Source organism: Scyliorhinus canicula, chromosome 5 (assembly GCF_902713615.1).
Source record: "Scyliorhinus canicula chromosome 5, sScyCan1.1, whole genome shotgun sequence".
In the NCBI taxonomy this organism is placed as follows: Eukaryota; Metazoa; Chordata; class Chondrichthyes; order Carcharhiniformes; family Scyliorhinidae; genus Scyliorhinus; species Scyliorhinus canicula.
Genome location: NC_052150.1, coordinates 38,073,215 through 38,091,890, shown reverse-complemented (window position 1 = coordinate 38,091,890; position 18,676 = coordinate 38,073,215). Strand labels below are relative to the sequence as shown.

At 47.5% G+C, this 18,676-nt stretch overlaps 1 protein-coding gene across 3 annotated transcripts in view; it reads right to left on the bottom strand.

The window, feature by feature from the left end:
• The window catches only part of LOC119965605 (hepatocyte cell adhesion molecule-like), a 157,793-nt gene extending 143,249 nt beyond the window's left edge, over nucleotides 1–14,544 (bottom strand). For all 3 annotated transcript variants that reach the window (XM_038796390.1, XM_038796391.1, XM_038796392.1), the window contains exon 1: nucleotides 14,497–14,544. In XM_038796390.1, coding sequence (XP_038652318.1) covers nucleotides 14,497–14,533 — 37 coding nt within the window. In that variant the 5' untranslated portion in view covers nucleotides 14,534–14,544. The remainder of the gene's footprint in view (nucleotides 1–14,496) is intronic.
• Nucleotides 14,545–18,676: the final 4,132 nt, after the last annotated feature.

Genomic DNA, 18,676 nt, shown 5'->3' with positions numbered 1-18,676 from the left:
GGAAGGTTTGGATTTGGGCCGAAGTTTGTGGCGTGGGTGCATCTGCTGTACGTAGTCCTGGTGGCGAGCGTATGGACAAATGAGATGAGTTCATGGACTTCGGGCTGTACAGGGCAACGATGCAATTGGCGCTGTTCACCCTGGTGATAAAGCCCTTGCTGATGGCCCTTAGGGGGTCAGTAACGTGGCAGGGGCAGCAGAGAACACCGGGTGTCATATGCAAACGACCTACTGCTGTTCATGTCAGAGCCACTGGAAAGTATAGGGAGAATTATGGGCATGCTAGAGAGGTCATGGGCCTTCTCGGGCTATAAGTTGAATGTTGGAAAGAGTGAGTTGTTTTCAGTGAATGAGGCGGGTCAGGGAGCCAATTTGGAGGTGTTACCATTTAGGGTAGCCAAGGACAGGTTCAGGTGATGGGGGTCCAGGGTTAGGTTTAGATATTTGGGGGTTCAGGTGACAATACACAAATGGAATCTAACAAAGCTGGTGGAGGAGGTAAGGCAGGATGTTAGGAGATGGGACACGTTACGCCTGACACTGATAGGAGGGTCCAGGTGGGAGCAGTGTTCTGCCAAGGTTCCTGTTTGTATTCAAGACTCTCCCGATTTTCATTCTGAAGGCCATTTTCCGGAAACTGTGATTTTGGAGTATATATGGGTGAAGAAGGTAGCTAGGGTGAAGAGGACCCTGCTGCAGAGGGAGAGGGAGGGATTGGTGTTACCAAATCTGCTGCACTATTATTGGGCGGCGAATGCGGAGAAGGTGAGGCGGTGGTGGGAAGGAGAGGGGTTAGAATAGAGAAGCCCTGAAGAGGGTCCAGCCTGAGGGTCATGGTGATGGCGACGCTACCACTGCACCGAGGAGGTACCCAGAGAGCCCGGTAGGGTGTTGAACCAGTTGAGGAGACACTTTAGGATGGAGATGTCGGTACTAACACCGCTGAGTGGGAACCACGGGTTTAAGGCGTGAGAGACGGATGGTATGTATAAGTGGCGGAGAGAGGTGGGGCTGGTGAGGGAAAGTGATTTAAATCTGGAGGAGAATTTACAAGTCTGAAAGAGCGGCGGGAAAGGTTAGAGCTTCTGAAGGGAAGCAAATTCAGGTGTGTGCAAGTGTGGGACCTTGTGCAGAAGGAATGGAGAGGGTTTCCCAAGCTGCCAAACTATACCTTATTGGAACGTTGCTGCTCCCAGGCATGGAAGGGGAGGGGAGGATGCAAGATAAGATGGGGTGTGTGGAGTGAGGCGATGCACAGGGAGGACCCGACTTCCTTGTGTGCGAGGATGAGTTTGATTCAATTTAAGGTGGTGCACTGGGTTCATATGACTCGGCGAGGATGAGTGGGTTCTTCCAGGGGGAGCAAACGAGTGTGAGAAATGTGGGCGAGGACCAGAAAATCATGAAAATTCTGGGGCTGTGAGAAGTTGGAGAAATACTGGGAGAGGGTTTGTGGGGCACTATCAATGATTGTGGGGATAAAGGCTGGGCCAGACCCTATGGTGGCAATTTTTGGAGTATCAGAAATGCAAGAGCTGATGGAGGGGAGGAAGGCCGACATTGTGGCCTTTGCCTCTCTAGTTGTCCGGCGAAGGATTCTGCTGGAATGGCAGTCGGCAACGCCGCCAGGGATGGTAGCCTCAGCTGGGGGACTTGTACTTCTTTCACCGCTGGAAAAGATTGAGTTCGAATTGAGGGGATCAATGGAGGGCTTTGAGATATGGGTGGAACCCATGAGACAGCGGTTGGTTTAGCACAGTGGACTAAACAGCTGCCTTGTAATGCACAGCAAACCCAGCAGCGCGGGTTCAATTCCCGTACCGTCCTCCCCGAACAGGCGCCGGGATGTAGCGACAAGGGGCTTTTCACAGTAACTTCATTGAAGCCTACTCGTGACAATAAGCGACTATTACTATTAACTGTTCATGACCGTGTTCGAGGAATTGTTTGTTACGGGGGCGGGGGTGAAAGCGATCAAAAATCTGCAGAACTGAGATGTGAAGAATATTCTCCAATTTATTGATGCTTTTGTATTTTTGAATGTGTTTGGAATAAAATACATTAAACAAAAGAGAAACCAGGGAGTTATAGGCCAGTTAGTACAACATCTGTTGTTCGTCAATTACTGAAGCTCATAATTAAGAACAAAGAAAATTACAGCACAGGAACAGGCCCTTTGGCCCTAAGCCTGCACTGACCATGCTGCCCGTCTGAACGCAAAACCTCTACCTTTCTCAGGACATTTCCCTTTATTCCCAACCTATTCATATATTTGTCAAGACGTCCCTTAAAAGTCACTCTCGTCCCTGCTTTCACTACCTCCACCGGCGGCGAGTTCCAGGCTCCCACCATCCTCTATGTAAAAACACTTGCCTCATACTTCTCCTTTAAATCTTGCCCCTCGCACCTTAAACCTATGTCCCCTAGTAATTGACTCTTCACCCTGGGAAAAAGCTTCTGACTATCCACTCTATCCATGCCCCTCATAATCTTATACACTTCTATCAGGTCGCCCCTCAGCCTCCGTTGTTCCAATTACAGCAAACCAAATTTCTCCAACCTTTCCTCATAGCTTTTTTTTAATAAATTTAGATTACCCAATTATTTTTTCTATTAAGGGGCAATTTAGCATGGCCAATCCACCTTCTCTGCACATTTTTTGGGTTGTGGGGGCGAAACCCACGCAGACACGGGGAGAATGTGCAAACTCCACACGGACAGTGACCCAGAGCCGGGATCGAACCTGGGACCTCAGCGCCGTGAGGCGGTTGTGCTAACCACTAGGCCACCGTGCTGCCCGCTTTCCTCATAGCTAATGCCCTCCGTACCAAGCAACATCGTGGTAAATCTTTTCTGTACCTTCTCCAAAGCCTCCACATCCTTCTGGTAGTGTGGCGACCAGAATTGAACACTATATTCCAAGTGAGCCTAACTAAGGTTCTACAAAGCTGCAACTTAGAATCACCGGGTTTACAGAGCAGGAGGCCACTCGGCCCATCGACTCTACACCGGCCCTTTGGAAGAGCACCCTACCTAAGCCCGTACCTCTACCCTATCCCCATAACCCAGCAACCCCACCTAACATTTGGACACTAAGGGGCAATTTGGCATGACCAATCCACCTAACCCGCATATCTTTGGACTATGGGAGGAAACCAGAGCACCCGGAGGAAACCCACGCTGACACGGGGAGAATGTGCAGACTCCGCACAGAGAGCGACCCAAGCTGGGAATCGAACCTAGGTCCCTGGAGCTGTGAAGCAAAGTGCGAACCACGGTCCAACCTTGCCACCCTTGACTTGCACATTTCTAAACTCAGTGCCCTGGTCGATGAAGACAAGCATGCCATATATCTTCTTCACTTCTCCACCTGCTCTGCCACTTTTCAGTGACCTGGGTACCTGTACACCCAGATCTTTCTGTCTGTCAATACTCTTAAGGGTTCTGCCATTTATTGTATATTTCCCATCTGCATTAGACCTTCCAAAATGCATTACCTCACATTTGTCCGGATTAAACTCCATCTGCCATCTCTCCACCCAAGTCTCCAACCGATCTATATCCTGTTGTATCCTGACGGTCCTCATCGCTATCCGCAATTCCATCAACCTTTGTGTCAACATATTCAAACCAGTTATATTTTCCTCCAAATCATTTATATATATTACAAACAGCAAGGGTCCCAGCACTGATCCCTGAGGACGCCACTAGTTACAGCCCTCGAATCAGAAACACACCCTTCCATTGCTACCCTCCGTCTTCCATGACCGAGCCAGTTCTGTATCCATCTTGCCAGCTCGCCTCTGTTTCCATGCGACTTTACCTTCTGTACCAGTCTGCCATGAGGAACCTTGTCAAAGGCCTTACTGAAGTCCATGTAGACAACATCCACTGCCCTACGCTCATCAATCACCTTTGTCACCTTACTCAAAAAACTCGATCAAGTTAGTGAGACATGACCTCCTCTTCACAAAACCATGTGGTCTCTCGCTAATACATCCACTTATTTCCAAGTGGGAGTAAATCTTATCTCGAAGAATCCTCTCCAATAATTTCCCTACCACTGGTATAAGGTTCACTGGCCTGTAATATCCTTGTTGCCCTTTTTAAATAAAGGAACAACATTGGCTATTCTCCAATCCTCTGGGACCTCCCCTGTAGCTCGTGAGGATACAAATATTTCTCTCAAGGCCAGAACAATTTCCTCCCTTGCCTCTCTCAGTATTTTGTGGTATATCCCATCAGGCCCTGGAGACTTGTATACCTTAATGTTGTTCCAAGACCCACAATACCTCCTCCTTTTTGATCTCAACATGACCCAAACTATCTACACACCCTTCCCCAGACTCATCACCAACCAAGTCCTTCTTGACGTCGGATGTGGATGGAAAAGGTGGGGGATTTGGAGAACCAGTCCCGGAGGCAGAACCAGAGGATTATTGGGCTGCCGGATGTTCGAGTCATTGTTGGGAGAAGGGGCCTTTGAATGGCCCTTGGAGGTGTACCGGACGCTGATAAGGAAGCTGCAGGGTAATGAGCCGCCGAGGGCGATGGTGGTGTGACTGCATTGGTTTTTGAACAAGGGATGGATCCTGAGGAGTGCCAGGCAGACTAGGTGATGTACCTGGGAGGGCAGCAAACTTTGTGTGTACCAGGAGCTGGGTGCGGATCTGGCCAAGAGGAGAACAGGGTTCAACAAGGTGAAAGCTGCCCCCTTTAAGAAGGGAGTGAAATTGGGAATGCGGTACCCGGCTCGCCTCTGGGTGACTTACAATGGCCGTGACTTTATTTTGGGACAGTGGAGGAAGCGATAGAATTTGTGAGGGACAGTGGACTGGCAGGAGAAGGAGGACATCAAAGTCCAGGGGTGGCATGTAGTCAGGTAGCCACTTCAGGTAGGGGCTGGTTTAGCTCACTCAGCTAAATTGCTGGCTTTTGAAGCAGACTAAGCAGGCCAGCAGCACGGTTCGATTCCCGTACCAGCCTCCCCGGACAGGCGGCGGAATGTGGCGACTAGGGGCTTTTCACAGTAACTTCATTGAAGCCTACTCGTGACAATAAGCGATTTTCATTTTCATTTCAATTGTTCACTTGCTTCTGGCAAGATCGCCTGGAGGTAAGAATGTGTTTGTTGGCCCACCAAAACCTTGGCCATTCCTTCCCTCTCAGTTCCATCTTCAAAGTCACCGCTGTGGATTTCCTATGATTTCACCCTCTCCCCTTACACACTCCTCTCACCTCCACAATTTTTTCACTCCGTTTCTCTCTCCTCTCACTCCCCTGCTTCTCAAACTTCACTCCCTCATATCTCCACTTACATCCCCCTCTATCCCATCTCACACCACCTTTATGATCTTCTACACTACCCCTCACCTCATTCACTCCCTCAGCCTCCCAACTCTCTCATTCCATTGCTCTGATATTTCACATTCCCTCCTCCTCTTCTTTCTCTTACAGTATATCCTCTGTTATCACACTGCTCTCTCTGCTTACAAGTGTCTTTCAGTCCTCTCCCTTTTCTCATACTCACTCACTCATTTCATTCCTTCAAACCCTCTCTGATACCCTCTCCTCTCAAAGTCTTTCTTTTCTAGGGGCAGCACGGTAGCATGGTGGTTAGCATAAATGCTTCGCAGCTCCAGGGTCCCAGGTTCGATTCCCGGCTGGGTCACTGTCTGTGCGGAGTCTGCACGTCCTCCCCATGTGTGCGTGGGTTTCCTCCGGGTACTCCGGTTTCCTCCCACAATCCAAAGATGTGCGGGTTAGGTGGATTGGCCATGCTAAATTGCCCGTAGTGTCCTAAAAAGTAAGGTTTAAGGGGGGGGGGGGGTTGTTGGGTTACGGATACAGGGTGGATACATGGGTTTGAGTAGGGTGATCATTGCTCGGCACAACATCGAGGGCCGAAGGGCCTGTTCTGTGCTGTACGGTTCTATGTTCTCTCTGCTACATGGCTTCTCTATTCTCTTCCCTCCATTATTTCCCTCTCTTACTCCCTCCATCGTCACCCACACACCCTCCTCTCACAGCCACAACATCCCTACTTCTTTTCTCTCTTCTCACACTTCTTCCCTCTCTCACCCTCCTTCCATCTCTGCACCTTCATCCTTCCTCTATATTTCTCCTTGCATTTCCTGGCCCTTTATAGAGGTGGTTAGGTGTTGTGAAAATAGGAATGTGAAGACAGGAATGGATGCCTATTGCTTTTGCAGGGCAATGGAATTTACCAGCAGTGGTGAAAGTGGAATATGGCCTTCCAACCCAGAAGCCAATTTTACCACTTAGTCAGCCAATTAGGGCACATTACTTCCGCCACAGGTGACCCCCACAGCCACTGGGGTGAAGTGTTTTGTCACTTTGAAACAATTAAGAATACAAGCACAAGCAGATACTTCAGTGTCTAAACTGAAATGCCCGCCAAAAGAGGAAAGTCCTTTCCTAGTTGTACTCTGGCCCCATCCACAACTCTTATCTGTACATCGATGACTGTTTCATTGACCTGTCTCTCCATTTCCAGGGGTAGACTGACCACCAATATCCAATGATTGCCACAGTTACCTCAGCTACAGCTCATACCCTGCTCCCTACATTGACTCCATCCCTCTCTCCCAGTTTCTGTGCCTGTCTCAGCTGTCCTAAGGGATTATGGATTTGATCTATTGTCACATGTACCAAGGTACAATAAAAAGTATTGTTCTGCGTACAGTCTACACAGATCGTTCCATACAAAAAAAATAGGACATACAATAAATACACGATAGACACAATAGACACAGACATCAGGTGTCGCATATGGAGTGTAGTACTACTCAGAAGAGAAGATGTATGGAAAGATTAGTTCAGTCCATAAGAGGATCATTCAGGGGTCTGGGAACAGCAGGGAAGAAGCTGTTTTAATCTGTTAGTGTGTGTTCTCAGACTTTTGTATTTCCTGCCAGATGGAAGTGGTTGGAAGAGAGAATAACCCAGGTGGGAGGGGTCTTTGATTATGCTCCTTGCTTTCCCCAGGCAGGGGGAGGTGTAGACAGAGTCAATGGTTGGGAGGTGGGTTTGTATGATGGACTGGGTTGTTTACGACTCTGTAGTTTCTTAGTCTTCGGCCACTCCATACCAGGCTGCGATGCAGACAGATAGGATGCTTTCTATGGTGCATCTGTAAAAATTGGTAAAAGTCAAAGTGGACATGCTGAATTTCCTTTGTTTCTGAGGAAGTATAGGTGTTGTTGTGCTTTCTTGGTCACAGTGTCGACGTAGGTGGACCAGGACAAATTATTGGTTATGTGCACACCTAAGAATTTGAAGCCGTCAACGATATCCACCTTGCCAATTTGATGCAAACAGGGATGTATATGATACTTTGCTTCCTGAAGTCAATGACCAGCTCCTTAGTTTTGCTGACATTGAGGGAGAGATTGTTGTCATTACACCCTCCACTCGGTTCTTTTTCTCCCTCCTGTATTCTGACTGATCATTGTTCGAGATCCGACTCACTATGGTAGAGTTAACAGCAAACCTGTAAATGGAGTTGGAACCAAATTTTGCCACAGAGTCGTGTGTGTATAGGGAGTATAGTAGGGGGATAAATATGCAGCCTTGAAAGGCCACGGTACGGAGGATAATGTGGAGCTATCATTGTTTATTCTTACTGATTGTTGTCTATTAGTCAGGAAGTCGATGATCCAGTTGCAAAGGGAGGTGCCAAGTTCAAGGTTCTGGAGTTTCGATATGAGCTTGACTGAGATTGTGTCCAAAGCAGAGCTGAAGTCAACGAATAGGAGTCTGATGTAGGAATCCTTGTTGTCAAGATGCTCCAGGGATGAGTGTAAGGCCAGGGAGATGGCGTCTGCTGTGGACCAGTTGTGGTGGTATGCAAATTGCAGTGGATCAAGGCATTCTGGGAGTATGGATTGATGTGTCTTGTGTAAACATTTCATAATGATAGATGTCAAGGCCACTGGACGGTAGTCGTTGAGACACGTTACCTGGTTCTTCTTTGGCACCGGTATGATGGTGGTCTTTTTAAAGCAGGTGGGAAATTCGGAATGGACTAGGGCGAGGTTAAAGGTGTCCGTGAACACACCCACCGGTTGGTCTGTGCAGGATCTGAGTACACGTCCAGGGACGACGTCAGGACTAGATGCTTTCCGAGGATTCACTTTCAAGAAGGCCGATCTGACTTCGGAAGCTGTGATGATAGGTATGGGTGTGCCCAAGTCTGCTGGGGCTCTTGACAACGGTTTGTTAGTTTTGTGCTCAAAATGAGCATAGAATGCATCGAGTTCACCGGGGAGGGCTGTGCTGCTGCCGGAGATTCTACTCAGCTTTGCTTTGTAGCCAGTTATGTTGTTTAAACCTTGCCACAAACGTTGAGCGAAAATGGTGCTTCTGCCATGTCTACTTCCTTCCTTAACCGAGGTGTACCCTCCTCCCCCCAACCATTACCTGTGGCTAACAAGGCACTCAAACAGGTTCAACCCATCTCCCACACACCTGCCCTCACCCCTTTCCCTCCCATGATAGGGTCCCACTAGTCTCCACATTTAAAGGATCATCTTTTAGCATTTCCGCCAGCTATTTCTCCCAGCTCCAGCACAATGCTATCATGAAACACATCTTCAGCATTCCGCAGAACCGCTTCCTCTGTGACACCCTGGTCCACTCCTCCATCATGTCCAATTCTCCATTCCCATGGCACCTTCCCTTACAATTGCAGATTCAACACCTGCCCCTTTAACTCCTCCCTGTTCAAGCCTCAAACACTCCTTTCAGGTTCAGCAGCGTTTCACTTGCACTTCCTTCAATTTGGTTACTGTATTCGCTGCTCTCAAAGCAGTTTCCTCTAAAATGGGGAGACCACATCTTTACTCAGTCCACAAGCATGACCACAAGTTTCCTGCTGCTTGCCCTTTTAACTCAGCACCTTGTTCTCATGCCCAAATGTCCATCTATGACCTGCTGCAATGTTCCAATGAATCCTGGCGCAAGCTGGAGGAACAGCAGCTCATATTCCAGTCAGGAATGTTGCAGCCTTCGGGACTTAACATCGAGTCTGGCAACTTTAGATTTTGAGCTTTCTCCTCCATCTTAAACCCTTTTTTTAAAAAATCATAATATGTAGCACCTCAATGCAAAACATCCCTTCCCTCTCTAATACTAGGCCAATGTATTTTATTCTTAAAGCTGCTACTTTTTGTTTCAGTTTCTCCATTCTCCTTCCTTTCAGTTCTGATAAAGAGTCTCCTGATTGAAAACATTAACTGTTTCTCTCCTGATTCGGCGGACCTGCTGAGTTTTCCAGTGTCCTCTGTTCTTGTTTCAAGTCCCTTTGATTATTTTCTACACAAAAGAGAAATACATCTGGGCCACCACCTCCAGCACACTCTACTGACAGGTTTTTATGTAGCAAGTCTTTTTAACAAATATGTCCTTTTACAACAGCTTTTAATCACAAACATTTGGGATTCTCCATCGGCAGGATCCTCCGCTTCCAGTAGCGCACACACGCCCGCGGGTTTCCCAACGGCATGGGATAGCCACAATGGGAAACCCCATTGACTGGCTGCCGGAACAGAGGATCCCACTGCTGGCAGGGAGAGGGGGGTGCTCCAGAGAGCGGGGCTGGCGGGGCGGAAAATCCTACTGCACATATCCTCCCCTGCTAGCCAGTTTGTTTGCTTGGAAATCGATGGAAATCATTTGTTTTTGTTCAGATATAAAAGTTGCAATTAAAGGTTCATCAGTTGAATCAGTTTTCAACATCATAGATCCGTGGTCCTCGATGCTTGGTGATTCTTCCCAGGAGCCAATTTTATGTCCAACAGTAATTTCTAACCCAACTGAATGGTTCAGATTAAACTCACAAACTAATTTGCTTGTGACCTTTTCTGACCAAGTTGCCTTCAACTAATCTTTCCTTTCAAATTTGGAGACAGCAAATCCATTGTGGTATACATTTGTCTTCCAAACATTCACTCAGCAGGAGATACTGTGGAATGTGGAGTATTACGATGCATCACCAAAAGATTCTTCAGTTTCAACTTCCAATCTGTTTGCATCCTCTCCCTCAATATTGACATTTTGAATGTCTGGAATAAGTGCTCTGCTTCATCATTTGGAGATGGTGACATGGTGAGATGAGAATCTGTTTGATCTCAATGTTTGAACTCCACATGATGTGAACACAATGTGTGACTATCCCTCTCTCTGGATCTGTAAAGACTTAATTACCTGCAAAGACTCGCATTCAAAGTATTGTCTTGCATCATTGAATTTGTCTACACATGTTTCTGGAACCTACCTCTTCATTCACCTGAGGAAGGAGCAGTGCTCCGAAAGCTAGTGATTCGAAACAAACCTGTTGGACTTTAACCTGATGTTGTAAGACTTCTTACTGTGCTCACCCCAGTCCAACGCCGGCATCTGCACATCATGGCTTTCTTAAGTGTCAGCTCTTGCTCTGCTCACAATATATGCTGAATTCTTTCATTCCTTAGTCCACAAACCAAGTGGTCATGCAAAGCTTCTTCCAGGTAATCTTTAAAGTCACAATGTTCCGCTAATTTTCTCAACTCAATCAGGAACTGGGAAACTGACTCGCCCTTCAGTTAAACTGAATCTCAGCAGTAGCAGCTAGTCTGGGATCAAAATGCCTTTTCAAAGCATCCAGTAGCTCAGCTACATACCCTGACACCTCCACCTCAACGGATTTCGGGCTCGACACGATGCTGAACTCTTCTTCCACTACCTTCGTTTCCGTGCTCACTTCTTCGGGCAGGAGCTCTACCCCCATTCAACGGATTCTTTCACCTGCTTCCAGTATTTTCTCTCCAACTGGACCCATCCCTCCGGCCGCTTACCTGCTCTTGACCTTTTCATTGAGAGCTGTTGGCGTGACATCGACCGTCTCAATTTCCCTATTCCTCTCACCCACTCTAACCTGTCTCCTTCTGAACTTGCTGCACTCGGCTCTCTCAGGTGCAAACCTGACTTTATCATCAAACCCGTTGACAAAGGTGGGACTGTTGTCTGGCGTACTGACCTCTACCTTGCAGAGGCTGAGTGCCAACTGTCCTCCTACATCCTCCTGAACCATGACCTCACCACCGAGCATCAAGCCATTGTTTCCAGGACTGTAACTGACCTCATCTCCCCTTCACAGCTTCCCAACTCGGTTTCCCAATCTCGGACTGCCCGCTACTACCTCCTCCCCAAAATCCACAACCAGGACTGTCCCAGTATGCCCATCGTATCAACCTGTTCCTTCCCCACAGAACTCATTTCTTCCTATCCTGACTCCGTACTCCTCTTGTCTAGTCTCTACCCACCGACATCTGCGATTCCTCCGATGTCTACATCAAATCAACAACTTTCAGTTCCCTGGCCCTAACCGCCTCCTCTTTACCATGAAGTCCAATCCTTCTGTACCTCCATTCCCCACCAGGATGGTTTGAGGGTTCTCTGCTTCTTCCTCGAACAGAGACCTGTACAATTCCTATCCACAACCACTCTCCTCCGTCTGGCTCAACATGTCCTCTTGCTGAACAATTTCTCTTTTAACTTGTCTCACTTCCTCCAAACAAAGGCGACTATGAGTACTCGTATGAGTCTCAGTTTTGCCTGCTTCTTTATGGGGTTAGTGGAACATTCTTTGTTCCAATCCTACTCTGGCCCTCTCCAACAACCTCTTTTATCAGAACATCGACGACTGTTTCGGTGCAGCTTTAAGTTCCTCTCTGGACCTGGAAAAACTATCGATTTCACTTCCATTTTCCACCCCTCTATCACCTTCACATGGTTCATCTCAGGTACTTCCCTTCCTTTACCTCTCCATCACCATTTCTGGGGATAAACTGTCCATTAGTATCCATTACAAGCCCACCAACTCCCACAGCTACCTTGACTACAGACCTTCATACCCCACATTCCGTAACGATTTCATCCCATTCTCCCAGTACCTTCGCTTCCATTCCGATGATGCCACTTTCCAAAATAGTGCTGCTGACATGTCTTCCCTCTTCCTTAATCGTGGTTTACCACCTACTGTGCTTGACAGGACTCTCAACCATATCTGATCCATCTCCTGCGCCTTTGCTGTCACACATTTCCTTCACCAGAACCAGGATAGGGTCCCCCTTGTCCTCACTTTTCACCCCACCAGCCATCGCATTCAAATGATCATCCTCCGGCAGTTCCACCAACTCCAGCTTGATGCCACCACCAAACACATCTTCCCTTCACTCCTCCTGTCAGCATTCTGCAGGGACCATTCCCCCCGGAATACCTTGGTCTACTCCTCCATCACCCCAACACCTCACCTTCTTCCCCTGTAATCGCAGAAGGTGCAACACCTGTCCCTTTACTTCCTCCCTGCTCGCCATCAAAAGGCCTAAACACTATTTTCAGGCGAAGCAGTGTTTCAGATGCATCTCCTTCAATCTGGTCTATTGCATTCACACTTCCCAATGCGGTCTACTCTACATAGGAGAGACTAAATGCAGACTGGGTGACCGCTTTGTAGAACATCTTCGGTCTGTCCGCAAGCAGAACCCAGACCGCCCTGTCACTTGCACTTTCAACACGTCATCCTGCTCTCATGTCCACATGTCCATCCTTGGCCTGCTACAATGTTCCAGTGAAGCCCAACGCAAACTGGAGTAACAGTACCTCACCTTCTGATCAGGCACGTTACAGTTTTCTGGATTTAACATTGAGTTCAACAACTTCAGACTGTGAACTCTCTCCTCCACCATCACCCCATGTTTATTTCTATCAATTTATTCTAATTTCTTTCATCAATCTATTTTTCCCTCACACTGTCTCCCCTCCCCCATCCCACATCACTAAAGCCAGCTGCTCCATGCTTCAAGTTGTGCTTTGACACACTGCATACCTATGTTCTGCCATTAACACATTCTGATCTCTCAATACACCACTATGGGCAGCATGGTGGTTAGCACAATTGCTTCACAGCTCCAGGGTCCCAGGTTCGATTCCCGGCTTGGGTCACTGTCTGTGCGGAGTCTGCACGTTCTCCCCGTGTCTGCGTGGGTTTCCTCCGGGTGCTCCGGTTTCCTCCCACAGTCCAAATATGTGCAGGTTAGGTGGATTGACCATGATAAATTGCCCTTAGTGTCCAAAATTGCCTTTAGTGTTGGGTGGGGTTACTGGGTTATGGGGATAGGGTGGAGATGTGGGTTTGGGTAGGGTGCTCTTTCCAAGAGCCGGTGCAGACTCGATGGGCCAAATGGCCTTCTTCTGCACTGTAAATTCTATGAAAGAAAGTGTGTGATCTATGAATCAGAGCACCCCTCTTAGCCATGATCACCACCATTTACATTCCATTTGTCTTTTTGTCCATGGGGTGTCTTTGTCAATCTCGATCCAGCTCCACCATTCCACATTCACCCCCTCCAAACAAGATAACCGGCATTCTATTTCCAGTTCTCTCTACGTTTGACAAAACGGCATCCATGTTTGAAACATTAGCTCCGTTCTCTCTTCATAGAGGCTGTCAGACCTGCTGAGATTATCCAGCATTTTCGGTTTTTGTTTTGATTTCAGCATCCACAGTAAATAACTTTTATCTCTATCATCTTTATCTACTGGATGGCATAGGCAATGAGATTTCTCAGTAAAGTGAAGATTTTCATTTTGACGACTGTAAGAAACACAGAGGCCTACGTTTACTCTTCAATCTCATTCACAACTGTTCCATGTACTTGCCATAAACTATAAAGTCCAAAGTAGCTGGAGCAAAGCCCCTAATAATCTGTTTCCTTGGTTTCTGTGGCTGACTCATCTTTCATTCTCTTACCCCACACTGTAAATATTTCCCACTTTCTAAGTCTTTTAGCTTTGACAAAGGGTCATTTGGACTCGAAACAATAGACAATAGAACATTAGAGTGCAGTACAGGCCCTTTTAGCTCTTTCCTCTCCCTACAGATGCTGCCAGACCTGCTGAGATTTTCCAGCATTTTCTCTTTGGTTTCAGATTCCAGCATCCGCAGTAATTTACTTTTATCCCCTAATAATCCCACGCTGTCGCCATTTGTTTTTTGTCACTTCTAAACAATTAATAGCAGCACAAACATGCACATTGGTTTCTGACTTAATTGCCCACCAGAAAGTAAGGCCATTTCTATTCTTTCCTGTACAAAAGAGAAATATATCAGAGACTTCAATTCACCTCCAGCACAGGGCACTGGCAGGTTTTTTTTTTAATGCACTTATTTTTCATTAAAATATCCTTTTATCCAGGAATTAACCTGCTCCTGGATGGGTCTATAATTCAGACAAGGTTCCCCTCACTGCTAACGGTGCAGTTGCCCTGGTTATGGGACCAGGGCACCTGCTGCACCGACTATATTTAGTGCATTCTCCGCACTTGCTTTCACATTTCCTCCCCCTCTTTCTTCACACTCCCTTTCTCTTTTCTGTCATCTCCCTCTTCTCATTCTCTCCCTCTCTCCTATCTTCCATCCCCTCTCATACTCACTGATCCAGGCCACTCTGATGACTATTCCCAGCCTCATGCTGCTGGCGCCGACTGCAAAGAAACAGCCTCGCACTTCCGCCACTTCCCGCCCAAAACGTCCGCGCGCTCTCCGGGGGCGTGGCCTCCTGTAAAGGCGGGGCCACCGGTCGGGTGTTGAGTCTTGGATTGGGATAGTACCATTGATCGGATGGAGGAGGGTGGGGGTGGGGCAGCCAGTGACCATTCACCCAGTTACGTAAAGAGCGAAGGGAGCCTCGTGTCGGGGCAGGGCGCTGTGTAGGGGCGGGGTCTTGAGTCAGGGGCGGGGTCTTGAGTCTCGTGCGGGTCATGCTGATGACGTATTCTCCCTCAGTCCGCGAGCTGAAATCAAACAGAGAACTGTTGCAAACGGTTGCTGAGGGGAATGACGTTGATTGAATTTCAAAAGGCGATTGATGCGGCTGCCGGAAAAGCGAAACGGCCTCACTGAGGTCCGAAAAGAAAGGCTAAGAGTGAGAAATGCTTTGGTTATACCGGCGGACCCAGGAAAAGGTTCAAATAGAAGGCAACCTTTAGAGCGACCTGGCTGGCCAGACAGATCATGGGAACATCATCCACAACCAATAGATAAAAGCAAATTACTGCGGATGCTGGAACCTGAAATCAAAGAGAAAATGCTGGAAAATCTCAGCAAGTCTGGCAGCATCTGCAGGGAGAGAAAAGAGCTAACGTTTCGAGTCCGATGACTCTTTGTCAAAGCTCATCCGCAACCAACTGCCCACTCACCAGAGAGCAACTCGAATGGAGCTTTCGTGAAAAGCTATCCAAACCAAGCAACACGGCGAACCTGAACAAAGTCGCCAAATACACCGGCAGCGTAGACAACGGGGAGCTGATGAACCAATAAAGGGAGACGAGGTTACGAAAAACAATCAAGGACATAAACAAGAAGAGCGTGGCCAGCCTGAGACTGAAAGGCATCCAGGACATACACGATGAGGATGAGACACAGCTCCCTTGACTCCTCTCTTTGGCTGAAATCATCAATGATCCCTGAGTCACTCAAAAAGAGTGAATGGTCTAAATTCCCAAGTGTGAGGATCAAGAACACCTCAAAGGCATAGACAACTGACACCCAATCACCATTGGTCCAATCCTGCTTTGCCTATTTACCAAGATCATGGCAAAATCACATCTAAGTGAGATGATTAGGATTAACGGCTCGCGTTGTCTTTGTTGATTTGGCAAAGGTGTTCGACTCTGTTGGGCCCAGGATTGGTTAACGCATTACAATGAATGCAACTACCTAAAAAGTTTGAAAGTTTGGTCAATGACCTGTACACTGATAACACGTTCCAGGATTTCGATGTTTCAGGCGGGATAGAGGGGGATGTAAAAGAGGTGGAGGAGTTGCACTACTGGTTAGGGAGAATATCAGGGCTGTAATGGGGGAGGACACCTCAGAAGGCAGCGAGGCTATATGGGTAGAGATCAGGAATAAGACGGGTGCAGTCACAATGTTGGGGGTTTACTACAGGCCACCCAACAACCAGCGGGAGATAGAGGAGCAGATAGGTAGACAAATTTTGGCAAGGAGTAAAAGCAACAGGTTTGTTGTGATGGGAGACTTTAACTTCCCCAATATTGACTGGGACTTACTTAGTGCTAGGGGCTTGGATGGGGCAGAGTTAGTAAGAAGCTTCCCGGAGGGCTTCTTAAAACAATATGTAGATAGTCCAACTAGGGAAGGGGCTGTACTGGACCTGGTGTTGGGGAATGAGCCAGGCCAGGTGGTAGAGGTTTCAGTAGGGGAGCATTTTGGGAACAGTGACCACAATTCAGTAAGTTTTAAAGTGCTGGTGGATAAGGATAAGAGTGGTCCTAGGGTGAATGCTAAGTTGGGGGAAGGCTAATTATAACAATATTAGGCACGAACTGAAGAACCTTTAGATTGGGGGCGGATGTTTGAGGGTAAATCAACACCTGACATATGGGAGGCTTTCAATGTCAGTTGAAAAGAATTCAGGACCAGCATGTTCCTGTGCGGAAGAAGGATAATTACGGCAAATTTTGGGAACCTTGGAAAACGAGAGATATTGTAGGCCTCGTCAAAAAGAAAAAGGAGGCATTTGTCAGGGCTAGAAGGCTGAGAACAGACAAAGCCTGTGTGGAATATAAGGAAAGTAGGAAGGAACTTAAGCAAGGAGTCAGGAGGGCTAAAAGGGGTCACAAAAAGTCATTTGGCAAATAGCGTTAAGGAAAATCCCAAAGCTTTTTACACGTACATAAAAAGCAAGAGGGTAGCCAGGGAAAGGGTTAGCCCACTGAAGGACAGGCGAGGAAATCTATGTGTGGAGCCAGAGGAAATGGGCAAGGTACTAAATTAATACTTTGCATCAGTATTCATCAAATAGAAGGAATTGGTGGATGTTGAGTCTGGAGAAGGGTGTGTAGGTATCACATTAAGATCCAAAAAGACGAGGTGTTGGGCGTCTTGGGAAAAATATTACGGTAGATAAGTCCCCAGGGACTGATGGGATCTACCCCAGAATACTGAAAGAGGCAAGAGAGGAAATTGCTGAGGCCTTGACAGAAATCTTTGGATCCTCACTGTCTTCAGATGATGTCCCAGAGGTCTGGAGAAAAGCCAATGTTGTTCCTTTGTTTAAGACGGGTAGCAAGGATAATCTAGGAACGCTGAGTCTTACATCAGAGGTAGGGAAATTACTGGAGAGAAGTCTTCGAGACAGGATCTACTCCCATTTGGAAGCAAATGGACGTATTAGTGAGAGGCAGCATGGTTTTGTGACGGGGAGGTCGTGTCTCACTAACTTGATAGAGTTTTTCGAGGAGGTCACAAAGATGATTGATTAGGTAGGGCAGCGGATGTTGTCTATATGGACTTCAGTAAGGCCTTTGACAAGGTCCCACATGGCAGACTGGTACAAAAGGTGAAGTCACACGGGTGCAGGGGTGAGCTGGCAAGATGGATACAGAACTGGCTAGGTCATAGAAGGCAGAGAGTAGCAATGGAAGAGTGCTTTTCTGATTGAAGGGTTGTGATGAGTAGTGGTCCGCAGGGATCAGTGCTGGGACCTTTGCTATTCGTAGTATATATAAATGATTTGGAGGAAAATGTAACTGCTCTGATTAGTAAGTTTGCAGACGACACAAAGGTTGGTGCAATTGCGGATAGCGATGAGGACCGTCGGAGGATATAGCAGGATTAGATCGTTTGGAGACTAGGGCGGAGAGGTGGCAGATGGAGTTAAATCCGGACAAATATGAGGTAATGCATTTTGGAAGGTCGAATGCAGGTTAGGAATATACAGTGAATGGTAGAACCCCCTAGAGTATTGACAGTCAGAGAGATCTAGGTGTACAGATCCACAGGTCACCGGCAACAGAGGTGGAGAAGGTACTCAAGAAGGCATACGGCATGCTTGCATTCATTGGCCGGGGCATTGAGTATAAAAATTGGCAAGTCATGTTGCAGCTGTATAGAACCTTAGTTAGGCCACACTTGAGGTACCGTGTTCAATTCTGGTTGCCACACTACCAGAAGGATGTGGAGCCTTTAGAGAGGGTGCAAAAGAGATTCACCAGGATGTTGCCTGGTATGGAGGGCATTAGCTAGGAGGAGAGGTTGAATAAACTCGGTTTGTTCTCACTGGAACAACGGAGGTTGAGGGGTGACCTGATAGAGGTTTACAAAATTTTGAGGGGCATAGACAGAGTGGATAGTCAGAGGCTTTTTCCCAGGGTAGAGGGGTCAATTACTAGGGGGCATAGGTTTAAGGTGCGAGGGGCAAGGTTTAGAGGAGATGTACGAGGCAAATTTTTACACAGCGGGTAGTGAGTGCCTGGAACTCGCTGCCGGAGGAGGTGGTGAAAGCAGGGACGATAGTGACGTTTAAGGGGCATCTTGACGAATACATGAATAGGATGGGATAGAGTGATATGGACCCCGGAATGCAGAAGATTTTAGTTTAGACGGGAAACATGGTCAGCCCAGCCTTGGAGGGCCGAAGGGCCTGTTCCTGTGCTGTTCTTTTCTTTGTTCTTTGTAACCCTAGGCAGAAGTGTTTCCTAGCAGCAACTTTCAGGTGCAGTGAGAACATTGCAGTCCTCGGGAGTATCATGAAGGGAGCAAAACACAATAAAAAGGAGCTTGCATTGTCTTTGTTGATTTGGCAAAGGT